Here is a 22,988-nt window from a genome sequence, read left to right as displayed (position 1 = left end):
CACAGCAGAGCTTGTTATGTTAGATAGCACCATTTAGATGCTATGTATTCTAAAAGTCACTAAATTGACAGGTTTATAGTAGTCATAAGCAACGGAGCTTCTCTAATGCCTGTACAACAAGACTAAAAGCTTTATTATTTTGATTTATTATCTGAATGTTCTTTGTGAAGAATTATATAATTTAAGTGTACTATCCTACTTCATCTCATATTAATAAATGCCAATTTTAGTAATTTATTTTCTGGCAGGTAAGGATAACATTTTATTTATGTTTTTTTTTTACACAGATTAAATAAATATATATAGTGACAGCATTGATTATAAAATCTCTATATGAATTTTTTAAAAAATCAAAACACAAAAGCATGAATAAACAGCAATATTTGTGTATGCTAATGAAACAATCTATTCATAATTCATGAAAGAATTATTTGAGTAAATGTATGCAGATGTGCCCGGAATACATTGTCATTAGTAAAAGTAATGTAACAGGCTTATATTTATTTATATTTAAAGATTTATACAATATTTTATTGCACAAAAAATCATATGCACTATGTTTCCATCACTGGATCAAATAGTAATTCTGAACATAGTGTATACTAAAACGTTCATAGTAGTTAATGTTTATAAACTATTTCAGATCTTTTAATTTTGTTGTCAACCAATTTTTCTAATAAGCATTTTAGAATGCAATAAAATTTTTATGTTTAGTAATAGAAATGTCTATAAAACTTGTACAAAGTGTTACCACTATTTTATTAGTGGTGTTGAGGAGAAAATGTTAAAATGATGCCAGAGGTACTTCGTTAAACTTCTGTGCTTAATTTTAAAAGCAGACTCATCTTAATTTTCTTAGGGTCTTCTGATAAAAAAATTTAGCCAGATATTAGAACAAATATGTGAAAAATTAATGAAACAAAAGTGTCTTTGGAATGCCCTGGACCTGAGTGAGAGGCCGAAGTGAGGTGAATCTCACAACTCTGTGAAATCTAATCTGTGCCACACATCTTTATCCACTGTGTACAGAGAGCTCACAGTACACAGCTCTGCATTCCCGTGATGCTATTTCCTGGAAATCTGACTTCTGATAAGGGCTGATAACAGGGGGATATGTAGGGAGAGTGCTCAGATAACTTGTTATTCTGCCTTCTTTTCAACTATGTGTATGTTTTTCATATTGTTCATAAAATTTCTTAAAAGATGTTTCCCATCATGCTATAAAATTGTACCCAAAATAGAATACAACTTCCCTTAAATTGATCACCTTTTTGTCTGATACACATGCTGAGACACAACTCTAGAATAAGGAATGATAAATGTTTGGAACATTCGTGTTGTCATGACTTCATAATTCAGACTAAATTATTAATGAATAACATATTTATATTTTTACCTCAGATAGGTCATCATAGAGTGACAAAATATGCTTCTAAATATAATTTGGATTTAGAAGACTGATTTATACTAAAAGGAAAATGTTTTTTTTTTTAAATTATTCAACTACAGATTCTTTATGTATTTTTATGTATTGTATATTCTGTAAGGTTATCACTGTACTAATTATGCCATTACTGTACTAATACTGATACCAGAATGGAATTTATCTTCCATTAGATAAAATAAAACAGCATAGAAAACAGCTTGACCAACGTAAATCATAGCTCATTTGCTCATTAGCTTGCCTTTAACCTGTGATCTCACTGTGTTGCCCCGTTGGCCTCACACTCCTGGGTTAAGAAATATTTCCGCCTTAGACTCCCAAGTGGCTGGAACTACAAGTGTGCACTACCTCTGGCAAGGAGTTCTCATCATGAAAAGTTGCCCTAAGGGTGTTTTCAACACAAATTACCGGCCATGACGTACTACCACTGGATAAGAAAGACAGAAAGAAAAGAGGGAGGAAGAGAAGAGAGAGGGAGGGAACTAACCCAAAGCAAACTGTAGTTTCCAAAACTATTTCAGAGATGAGGAAGACAGAGGTTGCCGTGCATATTATATGAAGACTTTCATCATAGTTAATAAGTAAACATATCTTAAAATCACAAGAAAATATATTATTTTATGTCTGCTATGACAATAAAAAGCTGCATCATAAAAGACTTGATGAGGTTTGGAAAAGCAGAAATTGTAACAAATTGCTAGTGTTGGTGTTCTTTCCTCATCCTTTGAAAATCGTTTTGTCATTGCCTGTTAGACCAGATGGTACGTATTATTTGGGGGACGGAAATCACATACATTATAGAAACAATGAATTATCACACATTCACAAACTAATTAGAAAGCACATACAGTCTTCTGAATATTTCATTGTAATTTTAAGATTTTTTAAAAGTCTATTTCATTTCTTCTGCACTTCTGTTACAAACTGATTTAATGTATATTCCTTACAATGTTATAATTTGATTTATGTAATTTACAAGTGTATGAAGCTTGCCACCTTTTAAATATATGGATTTTATTACAGTATTGATATTATGCCAGGCTTAACTTTACTAAATGTCCTTTAGAAAAAGAGAGATTCAGAAAATTTGCAAAATCAATAAGAATTTTCATTATCAGGAAACGTTGTCTCCAAGGAACGTTGGTTTAGCACACCTGTGTTTCCATATCTTAGGTAGAAACAATACATCACTGACTAAATCAATGTTATATACTCAGAAAGATTCAAAATAGTTCAGTGCAAGGGGAAAAGTCAGACAAATATATACTTGAATAAGATAATTTCTAGCATAATGGGTCCAGTGTGTTAGGACTGCAGACACAAAACTCCAGACAAGCTGCACAGCAGGGCTTCTGGTGGTGGAAGAGGGGCTGCAGTGTGCTTCAGTGGAGGAGAACTAAGAGCATGCCAAGCTCAGGAACAGCCGAGCTGCACCAGGCACTGACTTAACTTTGTGCCTGTCCAGCAGGCGGCCATAGGAAGACTGATGTGGAATCTGCAGTTGCAGGATAAAATGGATTCTTGTGTAGGACCAGATTGATAGAGCCCTTGAACTGCAGGAATGGAGAAGCCAAACTAGGAAAGACATACGTGCTATGCATCTGCAAAGGCAAAACTAACTTTCTTCAGATTGATTATTTAGTGTTGATCCAGGAGATATAAAAATGGACATTGTTTTCATTGTATCAGGTTTAATTCATCAAGTAGGTATTTGAGAACATCTTTCTTACCTTAGTATAAGTAAGTCATCTTCCCATTGCCAACACAGTTTAGAAGGCTTATTGTACTGAACATTTACAGCATAGTCTGAAGGTGGAACACATACTGGGGAAACTCATTGCATTGTGCTGCTGGGACACGATTAATGTGAGCCTTCAATGTGAGACTGAATTGTCTTCTTTTATTTGTCTTTTGAATCATCTTGGGCATAATAGAATTTCCCAAAAGATGCTGTTAGTTCATCGCCCACTTGAACTCCTGAAAAGAAAATTTGTGCATTCAAAAATTGTCTTTTATAACACAAAATTTATTAAAATAACCAGGGGCTAAAATTACGCCTTAGGCTGCTTATATTTATTAATGGCACACCTTAAATTGGAGCAAAACTGACATGGGAAAGAATCTATTATGAAAATACATAGAAATTAATCTACTATGGAGCCTTTCATGGTTTGTGGCTCTGTGAACACACATTTCTCCATTCCAGCATACAAATGCACACACACATGTACATAAATACATAGAAACAAGCATACACACAAAAATATACATACACATACATACACATACACATACATATACACATACATCTATGTACATGTACAATGTAAATACACAAACACCTACAAATGCACATACATATGCAATGCAAATATACATACAAAAATACATACACATAATATAAATATACATACATACGCACATATACACACCAACATATACACATGCAATGCAAATATACATACAAAAATACATGCACATACAGTATAAATATACATATACATGCACATATACACACACATACACAAATACACATGCAATACAAATATGCATAAACACATATACACATACAACTATACATACATCCAATACAAATCTACATACACATATATACACATGCAATACAAGTATATATACATATACACATGCACATATATGCATACAAATATACATACAATACAAATATGCATACACACATGCACATATATGCATACAAATATACATACAATACAAATATGCATACCCATATACATGCACATATACACATAATACAAATACCCATGCAATGCAAATATACATATATATATATGTATATATATATACACACACACATACAAATACACATACTCATGGAATACAAATACACACACATACAAATAAACATGCAATGCAAATATACATACACATGCACATATATACATATAAATGTACATACACAGACAATGAATGCAAATATGCACACATGCACACACAGAAGCACATGTGCACACATGCACATACACATGCACATGTGATGAGTACCATGCTGGCCAGCACAGTTTGACTTCACAGTCTAATCTGAAAATGATTTGTGTAGTCCTCGAATGAGTAGGTGCTCTGTTATCCACTGCTTTAAGAATGTTACCTGACTTCACTTTCCTTGATTGCCATCTTAGATGAACACACGCTTCCTTCCTGTGTTTTGCTTTTCAGACTAAGCCATTAGAGAAGTTAGCAGAATTGCAGACATTTGTAGAAATGAGCTTTTGGTGACTCTCATGTTCTCCTACAGAATGAGGGTTCAATGAATGTTTCTTCTAATTATCATCATTGGTATTGTTCTGGGTCAGTGATTATCTGCTTTAATTTTTAGCTAATTAAAATGGATAAACTATTTAAATGGATAAAGTAACACTATAATCTAAATATAGGACTATTCAAGGGAAAAAACATAAGTATTTTACATTTACATCAAATTGTCAAAGTACTTTAAAGTTCAGTGTATTTAGGAACTGCTTGCCTTATGCTAGCTGGTTCAGCCACTGGCTGTTTGGTTCTTTACTGTGTGTTTTAGCTGTTTTTACTACCACTATGAAAAGAGCTTAATTCTATTTTGATATCTCATATTTATATATTTCTTCCTCAAGTTTGAAAGATGCTTCAAGTACTTCGGATTTTAGTTTTATCACATCTGATACTTTTCCTTTCTTGTTTATTCTGGTAGGATATGTGTGAGAAAGATAATTTTTTGGAAAAGGTGTTTGTACATCATCTTATGCATAAGCTGAGATCTGGCTTAAAAACCTTTTTCTGTTCTAACAAACAGCAGGAATATGCCTTGCCTTCAGAAGCTTGTTACCACCCCTGGAAATGGAATCTTTATATTTCTCCCACAGTCACCCTCAAACCTCTCCCACTTTATTTGAACCTTGGTCAGGTTTACCTCTCATGTCCAGTTCACCCAACAGGAGTGCTCATATCACTCTGTCCCTCTGGTACATGTCCAGTGAGTTTGTGACTGAATATTTTCCTACTGGGATTTGGATTCTAATCTCTCAGCTGGAATATAAGCTCTGTGGCACAGAGACTGGTGTCCTTTTAATTTGGGATTGTAGGTCTGACCTCATTGTCTGACAGATGCACTTTGTTACCAGCTGTTTCAAATCTGAAAAATTATCTGTCTGCTCATGAATCAACCTTTCCTAAAGCTACAGAGGAGAATGCAGTTCTCTGCACCATGGAAACTATCTGACTGTAGAATGGACAGTGTGGCCCTGTGTTCTCCCTGCTGTCTAAGCCCTTTCTCTGCCTGGGAGCTAGATCCTCTATCTGAACCTCATTTCCGGGCAGCTGACCCTCCCTGTGTGAACCGGCCCAGGGAGCAAGTCTGTCTGTCTGTCCGTTCTGCATGGACCTAACATTCCTGTGTGCAGCGCCTGCCTTTCCTGGCAGCTGTGCCCACCTTTCCTCCAGGTCTGTGGCACTCTCTGAGAACCAGGCCGCCTTTTCATGGACTAACTGGCGAATGGAGATGCTTCACCTTCCCGGCCTCTGACCTGGGGTGAGGCCCAGGCGATCCCTTTGTAAGGAGTGCTACACCCCAGAGCCCGGACCACCACGCTGCTTCCCCTTGGGAGGTTAGGCTCAGTGGAGCTAGCACAGTGTGCGGTGGGGCAGCGCCCCATGCCAGGCTCCTGTGAGCCACATGAGAAGCAGGAAAAGCCCAGCAGGGTTCCCCAAGGATTGGTTACTCTTTGAACAGGTGCGACCAGTGAGGTGACCTGCAGGACTTAGGCCTGGGCCTCAGGAAAGCAATGCAGGACTCCATGTGCTCTGTTCCTAGGGGTGGAGAGCTCTTCTAGAAAGTGAGAGGGGAGAACTCTGATTTAGACACAGCAAAACGTTCCACTACCTCACCTCCCTTCTGTCTACTTTGTTTAGCCTTGAAAATACGCAGAGTTTGTGTTACTTTGAATTATGAAAGCAATGGATATTTTTCTTCAGAATATTTTCAACTGCTATTTTTTATTTGGTTTTAACATTGTGAGTCTCTTCTGATTTTGTCATGTGTGATGTTTAACATAGAGATTTCCAGAAATAATTCAGTATGCATGGAAACAAGCAAGATATATGAAATGTATTTTCATTCTGTCGAATTTCAAGCAGTGAATAGACACATTATTTGAAAATAGACACTGTGTGTTCAGGAAAGTGTATTTCTAAAATCTCATCTTGTCCAGAAATATATTACAGACAGTGATTACTGAGAATTTAAAAAAAATTTTTTATGAGTTCCTTTGGTAACTTAATTAAACTGTCAACTGGTTTAACAGTGTTTATTTTGAAAATATCTTTTGATACATAAAATATTCTGTTCTCTTCACTAGTGCAGGTAATGTTTTGGTTAATGAAATCATTAAGAATAACTATCTCAAGAAATGTACAGAGTGCCTTATAGGAGTGGCAAATATTTTAGAGCTTTGTCAATTTAAAGTAATTTGTTAAATTCCAGTGACACTATATTTACATGTATATTTTACACTGTAGATTTTGATCTTCTAAATAATTATCTATATTATTAATATAAAGTTCATTTTACTCATTTTGTTTTTCTTCTTTTTTTTTTTTTTTCTTTTTTTAACATGCTGCAGTAGCTAACATATTATGGAGAGAAGAAGGTACTAAACTCAATTATTTTTGATATTGTACTATTTTGCTTGAATTTTATTCAATTTGTTGTTTATGATTCGTTTTGACATTTAGCTTAATCTTATTATATGTTGATTCAATATATCATTTGATTATATAACATTCTTATGTAAATCTGCTAGCATTAACACTCTCACTTTCTCTCACCTTGACTGATTATTGGTTTCAGTTTCCTTACAGGACAATTATACTGAAATGTTTCTAATAGCCCAAAATAAGGTCAAAGAAATGTAAGCACTTGCAATTAACATAATTTACATATTAACTTCAATTAAACCTGAGGAGGAGAGATTATAAACCTATTGCCTTATCAAGGAAATGCAAATTCTGTAAGATACAGTCACAAACTCACAGGGCCTCATTCCAAATGCAGTCCCAGACCAGCAGGCTGCAGGCCAGTGGCCAGCTTCCCCTGTGGCCTGCGGATCCCAAAGGCCAGGGCGGCTGCGGGTCCCCTGGACAGGGAAGCCTCCGTGAGAGGCGCCACTGTCGGCTATGGCCCAGGCTAGTGTTTTCCTCATTTAGTCACCAAGGTTGAGAAGCACGCCCAGTGCTGTGATAGCCTGTCCACGCTGCTGCTTTGATTAAATTCTTAGGGAGAAGGCGCTCATCTTGCCCACCAGAGCTGCTCGGGTGGGGACGGGGCAGCTGGAGGGCGGTCTGGAACCCCCACCCTTAGCCCCACCCCCCGGGCACCCTGAAGAGCCACAGCACCCTCCTCCGTGGCCCTGGTGGCACTTCCCGCTCTCTCAGCACCTCTGACTTGCACATGCCCTCCATACTCTGGCTTCCCGCAGAGCTCTAATGGAGCTCCGTGCACTGCTTCTACTCGGATAATTCGATCATTATCGAAATGAACACTGACCCGTCTCTTAAACTCCCGTGCCTCTTGAGATCAATAAAATAAATATTTCTCTGGGTGTCTTTAAACTGATTTCATCGCACCAGTGTAGTGGAATTTACAGCGCAAGGAGTCAGGGGTCCAGCGCCTCCAGTGCGCCTCTGGCTTACACTGGGAAGAAAGCAGTGCGTCAGTCACCTCCCCGCAGCCACAGCTTCCCAGGCAGCACAGAGGGCAGGGGGCGCGCTCCTTGCGGACCTGGGGTAGCGAAGTTTTCAGTAACCTCTGATGTTCTGAGAGGATAAAGACATTCTTCAAGTCCGTTGCAAATGTACAGGATTCTTTCAGGCTGATTAAAATTGTTCTGAGAAACAATCATTATAAGAAACAATTTTATTGGTATAAAAGTTTGTTTTTAGAACTGTATACAGTATGCTCTTATTATTTATAACTTTATTTGTCACAATATGTGATGGCTAGTACGTTTTTTTAGGTAATTTTAAGATACATACAAGAAATATACTTGGGAAAAAATTTAAATCTTTTATATAGAATTTTCATCAATTTATGTTGTTTCTTAAAAGAAAAAAGTTTAAATATAGATTACAGAAGGCCACATATTTTATTTTTATTCATGGACTTTGTAAATTCCTTTTTCTTATACTACAAGACATCACATATTCTAAAAGAATGATGATGAAAGATAATATACAAAATTGAAGAATCACTGACTCCCCATAGTGTATATAATTATTTTATTATTTTAGTACCAGGGATCAAGCTCAGGACTGCATGCTTGCAAGGCAGACACTTATGCCACTGAGCTAAATCCCCAGTATATATAATTATTTCATAAGAATAATGAAAAATTAGCTAATCAAAGCTTCCAAAACCAATTTCTACCACCATGTTTGAAAATGACAGTAATAACTTCGTGAATGACAGATCTCTGTGATTCACTTTTATTCCCACCCTGGCAGTGTGTCTTCCCTGTGTGTCTACCTTCTGCCATAGCCAGGAGAGACAAACCCGAGGAAGAATCTCAGGTTCTGTAAGATTAACAGCAGAGAGTGGAAATGATGGTGAGAAAGAGCCTACTGAATTCCTTAGCTATTGTACTTCTAAATGATAAAAAGAAATTAATTTTTAAAATTCCCAGAAAAATACTTATTTTATTGATCTCAAGAGGAAAGGCATGGGTACTAACTGGAAAGCCCTTGAGAATTCCTGGGAATAGCACTTAGCTGAGGGTTTGGAATCCGAACACACTTGACTGCTTTTCAGTACATTGTCATACCCAGCACGTAGTACGTACGCTCTGGGCACCATACCTGCTGCTGTGTGTCTACTCACTGTGTGTCTGGGGAGGTAGGAAGAGCATGTGGTGACACACATGGCAAAGATCTGGTAAATGTAAACACCGGAGAGTTTGCAAACTCAAAGATACATAAGATCTAATATTTGCCCTAAAAAATTTCAACTTTGAAAGAAGCTTCAGTATTTCTACTGGCAAGTAAGCCACACGATCTTTTCTTAAATGTATGCTTATGTCTTCAATACTATTGATTTTCATTTGCAATGTTTTTTAAGGTTATAATCAAGTATAATTTATCACTATAATTTAATAACATATTTCCTGATGTTTACTTAGTGAAGAAATATGTCAGCTGTGTTATTAAGTCTAATTTAGTAAGTGTATATATGGCAGAAACCTTGAATAAAAGAAATTTAGATCATTTTATCCCATGAGACTCATCTGCCACTAATACTCAAATAATAACATCATTAATTGTATTACTACACTTGCTAATGTATCTAAATATTGCCATTCTGGCCCAATACACTTTGTAGTCAAGTGGTGCTCCTTTTCTAGATTTCTTTTGTAGTGATAGGAATTGAATCCTTAAACAAGTCTTCCTTTAGTTGAACATAGTATAATAACCTTATTGATTTTATTCTTTGCATTATTAATTGTAGTTAAAGACACAGAATATTAAAATGGTACCATTTATGAACTGAAAATTTGTCCTTGCTAGGTTACTCAAGGTGAGAAGTGCAATATAGATTGCCTATTTTTATCTGTGTTGTTCTTTAGTTTTCTGTATATGCACTGAAAATGAAGAAGCTAACATCAACCAACGAAACTATACAACACCACAACTACTCAAGTACCTTTGATTACTAACATAAAATTATAATTTTCTAGTGATGCATTGTAAATACTAAGGACAATTTAAGTCAGAAGGAAAATGTCTTAAAATCTGTTTTCATGATTAAGTTAAAAAATCTCAAATAGATATTACATCTCAAATAGATATTAATTTTTGTTATTGACACAAATCATATAAAATATACACCTTGTATAATAAACAATGCAATTATATTAACATGGCAGCTACTGTTCTTGAGCACCCATCTCTCTCCTGAGGGTGGGGACAACAAGATGCCCACACCTGTTTTTACCAGTCCATTATGTGTTAAAGGTGCAGCATTGATTAGAAAATCCTCTGGGAAATACTTTTCTCTAGGAAGACTGCAAGTACGTCTTATATGCTGCTCCTGCAGAGGAGGAAAGCAGAGCAAAGAGAACACATAAGGAACAAACGATTATGGATTCCCTTCTAAAGCCAGTCCACTCCATTAGATTAACTGGAAAAGACAAAGCACACCTGTCTGTCTTCAACAGGGATGAAAGTTGGGGAAAGCAGCCTGCCTAGGCCTAACTGTGGGGACAGGGCAGACATGGGCTGGGGCGTCAGGTGTGAGGTACACAGTGCAGGGCACCACCTTAAGCAGGTGAAACTGAAGCCTACGTGGTTATCAGGCTGGAGGTTCAAACCCTGTACACCTGGAAATATTACTGGAGCTCAAAGAGCGTTTGCTTGTGTTGATTATTTCTATCAGTATTAAGATATTATAAATTAAAGCCGAAAATGTTAAAATGCTAATTAACTTGCTAAGAACATACACTATGGAAGATTTCACTTTGAATTCTCCATAACTGTCCAGAGCAGCCTTCTATCATCTCTTTTCCTCCATACCCATCTTCAAGTCAATTGTCTTCTCTTCTTTTTAAAAATGAATATCCACTGTGTTGGATACGTAGCGCAGCAGTAGAGCACATGCTTAGATCATGTTCAAGCGGCCGGGATTGCTCCCCAAACTGGAAACAAAAGTCATCAAAAACCTATTGCACATTTCCATAAATGGCATGTATTTTTAAAAAAAGGTAAATTAAAATGGACTCACGTTGTCATTTCTCATATCCTTAAAATTTCTGATGTAATAGATGATGCTGGATTTCCATGTCTGCTGCGGTTGAACCATTCTGATACCACATGTGACATCACACTTGATGTTGCCTGTCAAAAACTACATCTATGTTTGCACAAAATGAAAGAAAAATGGGAATGACAGTGTGGTATTGCTATAAGCATAGTTTTGAATTGGCAGGCTTGAGAGAACCGTGACTGAAAAGTTTTCTATACAAGATAAGTCTTTTAGCAGAATTACAGGTTTGGGGGTAAAAAATTATAGCATTAAGAAGTGAAATTTAGATGAAAATGATCATGCGGATGAACGTTCCTGTGGTAAAAGAAGGAAGTGCTGTGATTTGCCTCTGATTGAGGAGGTGGTTTGTCTGAATGGGTTCATCTCTCTGCTACATTCTCTCGTCTTTTCCTCCAAAGGCAGATTGTAGGAATTTAATAGCTGGAATAAAGTAGCAAACCCACTGTTTTTCTGTTTACATGGAAGCTGATAACGAGCGCTTTAATGAGAACCAACTTGTACCATCAGTTACCACTGTCCAGTCAGGCAATTTCCTCTGTGCTGAATGAGTCTTAATAAACTTATATACACAAATAGTACAGAAAACTGGAGAAGATTGGCACTGGCTTCATGTAGTCAGGCAATTCATTTTGCTCACAAAATTGAAATAAAAGTTTTGAGGAGCAACATGCCTTACAAAGACAATGGGAAAAAATCATCTCTTTTGGGTGAGAAAGGGAGGAATTTGCAGAAAATGCTAAGGTATAAAGTTTAATTTCATAAGTAAAGTGATTTATGCATAGCTATTTATTTTATGATTATTATAATAAATATAGTTATATACAGTATGTTGTTGTCATTACATTTTCATAAATACTAAGGAGTTATAGTCAACCAGTAATTGAAGGAGAAAACAAAATAAATTAAACCTTGCTAATTATATCTTGACAATATAAAGTAACACAGAAGGCAGTTTGTGCTTTATGAAGCTGCTTGTGTGCAATTCATATTTTAAAAGGAAGACCCTCAGATTTAGGGTAGAGATTTGGATGTATTAAGCGATTTTTAAAGGAAAATACAGTTCAGAAATCTCATAAGTGCAATTAATCGTAGTGGGATTTCACAGACCGTGTTGTGTTTACAATACAGTAAAACAACATAATAAAAATATCCAGAGGAGTGGGGAAAGATTTCAAGAAGTTTGCCAGCCGTCTGGGGTCTGAGTGTTACCAGTTTCAAACAAAAATTCGAACTCAAGACCTCAGAGCAGAACTTGGCAGTGTCAAGGAGGGCAGTTAAGCTCATTCACAAAGGAGAAGAGCTTTGTAATCAGAGTCCCACACCTCAGGAAACAGATCGAGGAAATTAGACACCACACCCGACTTGGTTATGTTCATAAGTCTCACAGGAGTTTTGACACAATGATTACTGCATCAACAATGTTAAATCGATGCTGATGTATAGCATGTGTCACTCTTACCTGATGTTTATCTGCAGTCGTCATTGATGTAGATCAAGTTACTTAGCAAAAGCAAACTGATGGCTTTCTCATTAAGCTTTATCTTTTGGGCATGGGATTTGTATTCCTTTATATGTGATTATATTTACTGACAATGACTAAGTTTTACTTCATGAAAAAGAAAGATTTGAATTTTGCTTTGCTAGTTCTGCTACTGCTCTGTAGTATTTCACCTTAATATACTACTCCGGAAATAGAATGCCTAATTAGCTAATAGACAGTGCTTATTAATACATTAACACTGAAAATTACTGATAAAAATCATATTAACCTATGCTAAATCTGAAGCCTTTTATAATGTACATATATAAGATTGAAGTAATTTCACGTGATGTAAGAAAAAGTGTGTATACTCTATGCAGAAACACCAGTGAAACTTTATTTGAGCACATTGCATTCCAAGACAAAAGTAGATGTGATTAGTTCAAAATACATGAGTTTGATGATCGCCAAGAGCCTATTTATAAAATTAATAACCAAATATCTACATGAACTCTTTGGTTGCGATCTTCCATAGATCTTGGTAGGCCTTGCAGGTGGTCTCTACTGAAAAAGAATTTTTCTGGGGAAATTTTATTTTTGGATTTAATTGACTTCTCCTTACAGATATTTTTTATCATTTCAACATTTTAAGGAACAATCACTTGGCTTTTCTTAATATGAGATTGCAGTTGTATTTCTTGCCTTTAATAATAGCATGTGCTACATTGAATAATGGAGGATAAAATTAGGCAGAATAAAGTTGATTACTGCTCAGATCAGTACAACTGGAAAAAGAAGCTATGCAGGTTCAGGTCAGAGGAAGAAGACTTTGCGTGCTAGGAAGGGCTGAGCACGTGGAAAAAGAGCAAAGAGTGGGGACACAGAAGATGGGGTGCGTGCATACCTGGGAACACCCAAGCTCACACTTTTACCCCAGCCACATTCTCTGCAGGGCAGTGCATTTCTGAGATGCCACACACCCAGAGCAGTCATGATTTAAATTGTTACACTGATATTTTTGTACTACCTTAAGTCCATCATTTTTTAACTATAGAACTAGAACCTCAAAAATGCTTATATAAAACTAACATCCAAGTTTTCTCTGCAACATCATTTCATCAAAATATATTTTGGGAAAATATATATTCTTATAATCTGCTGGTCTCCTAAAAGCAACTATGTAAAGTCCCACAAGAAAGAAAATTTTATTTTACTCAGTGTACTCTAAAAATATCAGAATAAAATTAATTCTTGGCAATTACTTTTATTACTTAACTAAATTAAGTGGGTGAGGACTCAAAATAATGTATTTATTAAAGAGTTTGTAGTTCTCTTCATAGTTGTTTAAAATATATGAGACATTTATTAAGTTAAAGAATCCACTAAATTGAGATTAGGAAGAATAAATCCAGATGTTTGCATCATAACACAAATTGATGTGGGAGTGCAGTGCGGTTTCCATAGAGATAGCTTCAATAACATCATAAACTTTATAATTTGATCTCCTGCTAGAGCTATAAGGGATTCTAGGTCTTTGCCGTCAAGCTTTCTGATAATTTTATCTTGCACTTTTGAATGTGTTTCACTTCCTAAGGTCTGGGAATTGGGAACATGTTCTATGTTTTTTATGAAGATGGAATCAAAGTGATACAACCCATAGAATGTGAATTTCAGAGGCACATTAAGCCCAGTGAAAAGCTCCTCGGATTTCAGGTAAGCGCTGTATTTTAAGAATTTCTTCATGATTTCATGCAGCAACTGTGCTGTGTAGACCTGCATTTTGGAAATAGAGTGACTCTGTACATGTATGAGATGGGTGTTAGAAAGGAAATATTGAAACTATGATATTGACCTTTAGCCGATGAAGATTTTTATATCTAAGGAAGAAAACAAAGTCACATATTATAAATTTCTAAATACTAGTTTAACATTTGAAATATCACAAGTTAACTCAGCAGTCAATGATGTCCCTAATTAGGTTCTTAATTTGAGAGGACGTCCATTTCCATTGGCGGTCATTACTGTAGTAAAATGAAAGACAGTGACCTGGAAGCACTTTGTACCTGCATTGCAACGGCATCCCCTCTCCAGCCTCCCCTTCCTGGTGCAAAGGTTGTTATGCAACGCAGTTTAGCACTGACAGTCAGGAGCTGGGATGAGAACTAGGGAAACAATGTACCAGTACCAAAAAATCCACCAGATTCCCCCTAGGTGTGCTGTGGAACAAAGCTATCTTGTGTTCTTTAAATAAAGGAAAACATTTAATTCAGAATGACCATGACTGTTGAAATGAATAAAATTTAATTTAAAGGTATTTCCGTCATAAGCTAAATTGCTAAGTAAAATTATCTCCATTTTTGATGTTTATAGTTTTACTACAAGTACAAAAACATTTTAAACTGCAAATGTAATTTTATTTTCTTTTGTAATTCTGTTATAATACTAAATCCATTTCAATAAGGTGTGTTTATGTCTTTATGTATATTATACACATGAATAAAAACAGATATTTGCTTCTGCTAAACCAAATTTTATGATTTTTCATATAAATGATTCATATTTTCATAAAAACATATAGAACATGTAGAAATGTAAAAATTATTTAAATAAAGCATAATCATGTTATATCATAGTATTTATGATCACTATAAAATTTTGTAATTGATTTTCTTGGTTACTTTTCTCTCATTTCTGGGACAAAATACCCAACACTCGAAATCAAGGAAGGAAACATCAGTTTAGCACACAGTTTGTGGAGGTTTCAGTCTGTAATCAGGCTCCGAGGCAGGGTAGCATGGCAGAGGGGCAACAGTTCTGGCTGCAGAAGACAGAAGAGCAGCAACAACAAACAGTGAGGAGTCAGTCTCTTTTCTTCCCTTAAACTGATGGCGGGTTACCCACCCACACCATCCCTGTGCCTTCCTTTGCATAGGCTCAGGATATTTACAGAGTGAGGACCCTGCCTCTGCTGAATCACTTTATCAAGCTGCTGAACTTCTCAGGTCTCAACTTGACACAATGTATCAACCACTCTACTGATAGAATTATATCACAGAATTTTAAACTTCTTACTGATATGAGATGTGCAGGCCCCATGGGTATATCATAGAACTTGAAACTTTAGTTCCCAACAGTACTAAGAAAGTAATATATGAAGTCTACTCTGTTTAGTTTTGTTTACCACAAAACTATTACCTCTCAAGTCTGCTTTGCAAATTTAAAGACAAAGAATCTATCTTCTTCCTATGTCATGTAGAATTTAATGGTATCAGCTAGTAAAGAATGAGTTTTTCAAAAACAATTTTGATGGCCCTGAATGGGTTAGTCCAGCCATTAGGAATCTAAAGCTGAAAAAACAAGTATTTAAGCTCGTAGTTTTGTGACATGCCTCACAAACACAGATGTGAACTTCCCTTACATGAATTTCTATCTTTATGGTGTTGAAACACTTTGACATCCCTCTAAAAATATAAAAATAAAAACTACACATGGGGTCAGGGATTTAGCTTAGCATAAGCACCTGCCTGGCAAGCGTGAGGTCAAGAGTTCGATTCCTGATGCCAAAAAACAAAACAAACAAACAAATAAAAAACAACAAACTACTCCTCTATATGTATGCAGTATATCTATATACTATATATTGACAATTCTAAGTATGCTGTCAAATAGTTATATAAATCAAAACATGAATGTATTTGTATGTATTCATAGATACAAATGCATAATGAAAGAACTGTATAAATTATGTATACCTTTCTGTAAGTTAAAGAATAAAGAGAAATTAGGAATGTTGAGTGCCTTCACACACGCCTCTAACCAGAGAACCTTCTCAATGGAGAAGTAGCAATAACTGGTCACTTAGAATTTCAAGAAACTTCTAATCATTACCTCAGGTTTTCCAATCACAGTTTTTGAAAATTTACAGTCATATTGTGCATGAAGTAACCTTAGAAATGCATATTTCAAAATGAGAATAAATTTTCATTTTTGAAATTTGTAATCCTATACTAAGTAAAATAAAAGTTAACAGAAATTCCTATAATCTTCAGGAAAATACAAGAAGAGTAAGAGACATGTTTGTATTTCTCAGAATTGAGTAACTGTCACATAACGTTTTGTTTTTAATTTCTGACATCATATGGCTTTGGATCTTGAAATTAAGTAGATTTCAGCTAATACATTATTGTAAAATCATAGAAACAATATAAAATGTGAATTGCTGAAATGAATTCCTGCTTATAATTTTAAATATAAAATATTTTGGTAATCATTTATAGCAAAAAGAAGGACTTTTATTTAATTATTTTAGCTTCCATATATGAAATAAAATCAAGTATATGCAAACTAATTCTTATTTTCATTCTTACTGCAGAATACATTTAAATGTTGGGGGTTGGTGTACTTCTAACTGACTGCATGAGCGCTGGCTGTTAAGGCCAACCATCTGTGTCAGGCTACACGAGCAGCGGAGGGGAATTTCATAGGTACCATATGCAAATGTCAGTCACCTCCACAGCACTGAGGGGAGTGTGCCAGGGAAATGGGCACCACAGCATGCGCCACTGAACACAAGAAATCTACCATCTTATCCTTTCTCTCCTGCAGTCCAAGACGAGGTTGAATAACTCTTTCAATTCTCCACAATCTCAGCTCAGTGCCTTAGGCACAGCAAGTGCTCAAGAAACAAGGATTAAACATATGTAGCAAAAGCACTATTCCTTCAGGCCTTGGGTGTTCATTCCCTTTTGCAAACCCTAAAGATTTATGCATTTAATTCTCTCCCTATCTTTGGTATAAGTGGTATAATCTCTTTGGTATAAGTGGTTGAAATGTGTCTTTCGGAATCATTTTCCTCCCATAAGTAAAGATTAAGCATGGATACCATACTTTTGTCCTTCATAGTTAAAGTTAAAAGAATGACAGTGCAATTCCAAATATAATTTGTCATCAGTAAGGTTAAGATTAAAAATGAGGGAATATGTAATCTTCCTTCAAACCTCTTAAAAATGCTCTTTGGTTGCTCTAAATAAAAATTCAATTTCAGTGCAATGTCAGATTACATTAGAGTTCAGCTTTGGCAATGTGTCATGCACTGTTGTATCTGTTTTTCTGACTTTTGTTTTGTGAGCTACGAGATTCTTGCTATATTTATCTTAGCTGTACACCTGATTTCATCTTGTTACTTAGACTATGAATGTAAACCAATTATACCCTATTGAAGACTGACAGCTTTAGAACTCAAACTGAAATGAGTTGTCCCATGATCATGATTAACTAAGTAATCAATATGGAAGAGCCATGGGAGGAGTTTAATATAAAGAAAATAGGCCAGTAAATTAGTCTGAGTCTTGGCTTTCCTAAAGATAAAATTAAGCACCAGAAAATAAAGAAGCTGCTATAGTCAGAAAGAGTTTAGCTAAGAGGACTGAGGTAACATCTGGACTGGAGCTTCATATTAAAATAGGCATCGGTGACGTCTTCAGCCAATGAATGTCCCTGTAATGAGTCTCTTCTGCTTTGCATCTCGATGGTCATTGTCGCTGCAGTGAAGAAAACAATCAGTGACATTTAAATGGATGCGTGCAGCTGCATCCCGTGAACTTTGTCTGCATAAATCGGAATTTTGTGTATTATTTTCATGTCATAAAACTGTATCTTTTTTTTTTTTTCTGTTGTTCTGCAATCAGCAAAAGACAGAGAAAACGTTGTTAGCCCCCAGCCAACATTAGAATAGACACTAGGCTGGATTTGGCCTTGGGGTTCTCACTTGGCTGTTTTCTGCCTTAGAAGAGTGAGAGAACATTTCACAGGAAATTAAATGTTTGAAACAACCCAGACCCGTGGAAATTACAGGCTGCTTGAAACTGTAATGCAAGCACAAGGCTTTCTCCACCCGCACATGTTACTTACATGTAGTTGTAGAAAGTGATTTTTGAAGAAAAGTAGATAAATGACTTAAAGGTAAAGCAAACAAATACATTTAATGCTTTTATAGTTTATTTCTCAGGTTTGGGGGCAGGTGCATGCTGTGAGCCTCACTGTGTTTGTAAATGAGCAGCACTGCAAGTCTTGCTAAGAGTGAGGAACACTGGTAGATCTGGGACCAGGAAGCAGGAGCCACGCCTGAGCCCACGGAGCTGGCCTGCCAGGGTAATGGAGCTGACCTGCCAACACAGTCACCTTCTAAGATGGGCATCCTGTGCTTGGTGGGAGGGGACCAGCGAGAAAAGAACTGTGGGAATTCAGAGATTGGAGGGCAAAACATTTCGCTGGTTAATCATTGCAATAAAGAAAAGTGGGGAAGTACAAATAGAAGATGAGAGAATGTGCTACCATTCACACAACCATAACTGTGAACTAAAAACTTTCACCTCCTGTAGTAACCTATCTTGTAATCCTCTAAAATTCTGGGACAAGGTAATATATATGCAGGAGATGCAGTTTAATATGGAAACAACCCAGCAGGACTAAGTTCTAATTAGGAGCAGAATTATCTTCTTCTATTGACTCATCTTCATTAGCTTTAATATCTTATTAATCCCTGTCCCTCTCCGTGGAGTATGTTCCTACAGAATGAGGCTTAATGACACTCTGATATTGTTCCTGATGGTTTTTTCTTCAGGGTGTGTTACCTTAATCTTATTTTTGTCTCTGATATTTTTATCTTCCTTTTATCCACCAAACGTCTAATGCATGACACAAACATGTTTTTCTTCAATTCTGATGCATAGAAATAAATATTAATCTATGTAATCTGAAAAATATGCTTGCTATTATCAAATGGGATTTAACAGGCTACCATCAGAAATAACAACATAAGACAAAGCGAATAAAATCTACGTGTCTGTCAGGAAACTAGTAGCGCTGTAGACATGGTTGGAAGTCAGGCCGGGGAAGCAGCAGGCAGGTAGAAGCAGTCAGGGCAGCAGCAGGCAGATAGAAACCGACTCCCTGCCAGGGCTTCTTTCCCCCAGTGGCTCAGCCCGAGAAGGGGCAGGTCGGCCCTGGCCCTGTGCTTACCTGGCTGACAGTTAGGTCTCCAGACACTCCTACTTTTCATCGCTTTGGCAGGGCTTCCCAGCGGTTTTTACACAAGAGCAAAGAGTTTGTAAACCATTTCCCTATATCCCAAGCCTTTCACGGAACTTAGGTCTTATGTTCCCTTCTGGATGCCTTCAAGTGCATATTTCATGCAGTGTTCGTTTTCACACGAGTCCTCCTCCTCCTCCACGAGGCTCAGCCAGGCTGCAGAGAGGGCAGTTGTAGGACAGGACCGGTGTCAGCGGACAGCAGCAATGACCACAGGGCCGCGTGGCCTGAGCAGGTGCTGGATGCAGACTCCCCCTTCCCGGGTGCAGAGGACTCACTGGTGGCTCTGTGCACCCGTGACAGCTCCCGCCCCAACTGCTGAGTTCCTCACACCCACACCGAGGCAGCTGTGCCAGGCGCTGGACTCCCACCCTGGGCCCAGTAGCCCGAGCTCTCCTGGGAGAGCAGGTCTCTGCACACCCGGACTGATCCTGAGCCCCGACCGGACTTGATCAGCAGGCTTCACAGGCGCCTCTCAAATTAGCCCAGGTGTTTGGAAAACGTAAACGACAGGCCACGACTCTGCTGAGTCCTCTTATATTAGATTATTCTCCAACTTCTTTGCAAACAGAAAAACCAACTGTAGTGACTGCGCTGGTTACAGTGTTAGGTATCACGTGACTATTAGGTGTCACATGTGGTACAGCTGCTGCCAGCACTATTTTTAAATGAAAACGAATTCTCAGTGAAATTTATAGTGAAAGCGAGGTGTTCATTTCTTTGTGCGATGGGTTTGCAACATTAACAAGGCTTTTCTTGAACTCCTTGAATCAAGTTTCTCCTGTTTCAGCCCCCTTAGTAACCAGGATTATGGGGGTGTGCCATTGTGACCAGTTTTGAAAGTGTCATTATCTGTTTCATGTCTATTAAATACAAATAGTAAATGAGATCTATACAGAACAACTAATCCTCCATAAAAACTGAAAAAGAAAGAACATAGCTTATGAGCTAATAACTGGGTTGTACAAATCAAATAAATTAGATATTAATCATTAACATTCAGAACTAAACAATGAATCATGTGAAACACTGAAATAGTTGTTTACTACTGTTATATTAATAGATATTTATCATCGCACATATATCTAACATGCAGTTCAACGGATCTTTCTTCTTGGTAGATTTTCTATCTGTAAACCATGAGGATCACTAATGTTTTTTTTGTTTTTGTTTGTTTGTTTGTTTTTGTTTTTGTTTTTGTTTTTGTTTTTTTGGTCTTTTTCCTTTTTATCGGTACCGGGGATCGAACTCACGACTGCCTGCTTTCAAGGCAGGCGCTTATGCCGCTGAGCTAAATACCCAGCCCCACTAATGTATTTTGAAATGAAGATACAAATCATGAGTTAAGTCACAGTTTAAACTGACTTTTACCTATGTCTCCCGGAGTGAATCACAAAGACTGTGATTCCCTTAATAATTATATACTGACAAAATAAAAGAAGGAATTAGGACTTTTGGGTTCTTCTTGTTTTCGAGTCAACGTGACCGTCCAACGCGCCTTCCTTCCATGGTCAGCATGCAGTGGCCCGAGGATGGATCCACGGAGGTACAGGCCTGTGACCTGCGGCCCAGCAAGAAGCTGGAGACGGGAAACGATAAGGGGAGCGCTGGCTGCGCTGTGCATTTGGGAACTCATGGAGATGTAAACCAGAGGGAAAAACTGAAACGAGCACGTTTCTCTAGAAAAGTCAGGGAGTGAGGTTCCAGATGCACGGCCTGGTCACTGACTTCGCTTTGAGCAGAGATGGTGCGCGGGCCACCTGCCCTGTTAACGCCCTCCGTGGCTACAACTCCAGCTCCAGGAGCGAGCTCGCCTAGCTGCAGACTCACCGTGGGTGTCGTTTTCTGTCTCCCACTGCAGGATGAGGTCTGTCCTAGAGCCCAGGGAGAGGCGGACCAGCGGTGCGTGTGGGCCTCCGCGGTCAACGTCAAGGACAAATTCATTTATGCCGCGCAGCCCACGCTCAGCAGAGTCCTGGTGGTGGATGTGCAGTCTCAGAAGGTGGTGCAGGTAGGAGTTGCTGAATTCGGGGTTGGAGAACCTTCACCTCGGTGGGCAGCTCTCCCAGGTGCCCTGCCCACGGCCATCTGCCTGTCACTCATAATTACTGGGGTAACTGGAAACTGTTTGTACCTTCCGCAAATTCTCTTCTCATTCTATCCAGTGAGGCTGGTGAGCTGAGCAAGTTACTCTGTTTTTAAAAATCGGATTCATGAACACACCCAACACCACTCTCTGGCTCCCCAGAGTGACCTTTGGTGGGTAGGTCCCAAGCCAAGGGAGGCTCAGGGACGGTTCAGACACCTTCAGTCATCATCACAAATCCGAAAGAGGCTCCTGTCTGTTCCTAAGAGCTGAGGCAAGCATGGGCTTCCTGAGCAGCTGCTTAGTGCTGCAGGTAACCAGAAGCTAAGCAGGCAGACAGCACATGGGGGGGGGGCAGGGAAGTGGGCCCTGAGGGTGAGCACGGCGGTGGTCAGTCTCACAGACTGTGCTCCGGGCCGGGCACGGTCAAGCACTCTCTCCCTCACAGCCTGCTCCAGGCTGTGGTCCGCATTAGGGTTCACTGCTCCCCAGCGCAAGAAGTACACTTGCACTGGATGGGGACCATGGGAACAGCAGGTGGCTTAGAGGTTACAATGAGCATGGAGTGAATTATTCATGCAGGCCTTTCCAGCAACCTTCACGTGAGGACTAGTGTATGCACCCGTAGATGATCAGATCCTCTTATAGACAGAGACCCAAGTCAGCCTTACATTTTTACAGAACTTTCTGAGTCACTGTGGGCTTGAAATTAGCGTTTTAATGTCAACTCCTGATTAGAACAGAAAGTAATAAGAAATCCATTTAAATCTAAATTTAAATTTAGATTTAACTAGAAACATATTCACTGCAATCACATTTCTTTTTTTTTTTTAATTTTATTTAAAAGGAAAAAGAAAAAAACAGAACAAAACAAAACAGTGTAAGGGTACATAGCTGGAATAAATGGGACTTCCAATCCCAGCTTTTTGAGAAATCTCCAGACTGACCTCCACAAAGGTTGTACCAGTCGACACTCCCACCAACAGTGCAGGAGAGTTCCTTTTTCCCCACAGCCTCTCCAGCATTTGTTGTTGTTGGTTTTCTTGATCCTAGCCATTCTTTCAGGAGT

The 22,988-nt window shown here is 37.8% G+C and overlaps 1 protein-coding gene across 5 annotated transcripts in view; it reads left to right on the top strand.

Annotated features, from left to right (window-relative positions):
* The window catches only part of Fstl5 (follistatin like 5), a 598,962-nt gene that overhangs the window by 506,571 nt on the left and 69,403 nt on the right, over positions 1 to 22,988 (top strand). For 3 of the 5 annotated variants that reach the window (XM_063260930.1, XM_005006804.4, XM_003476993.5), the window contains 3 exons: positions 7,075 to 7,101; positions 14,339 to 14,457; positions 21,695 to 21,844. In XM_063260930.1, coding sequence (XP_063117000.1) covers positions 7,075 to 7,101; positions 14,339 to 14,457; positions 21,695 to 21,844 — 296 coding nt within the window. The remainder of the gene's footprint in view (positions 1 to 7,074; positions 7,102 to 14,338; positions 14,458 to 21,694; positions 21,845 to 22,988) is intronic. The other 2 variants (XM_003476994.5, XM_013140763.3) reach the window with 1 other exon arrangement.

This window comes from Cavia porcellus, unplaced genomic scaffold (genome assembly GCF_034190915.1).
Source record: "Cavia porcellus strain 051 isolate PalLab524CR breed Dunkin Hartley unplaced genomic scaffold, mCavPor4.1 scaffold_14, whole genome shotgun sequence".
NCBI classification, from domain to species: Eukaryota; Metazoa; Chordata; class Mammalia; order Rodentia; family Caviidae; genus Cavia; species Cavia porcellus.
The sequence above is the reverse complement of the archived record's forward strand: the minus strand, read 5'-3'. Positions and strand labels throughout refer to the sequence as shown.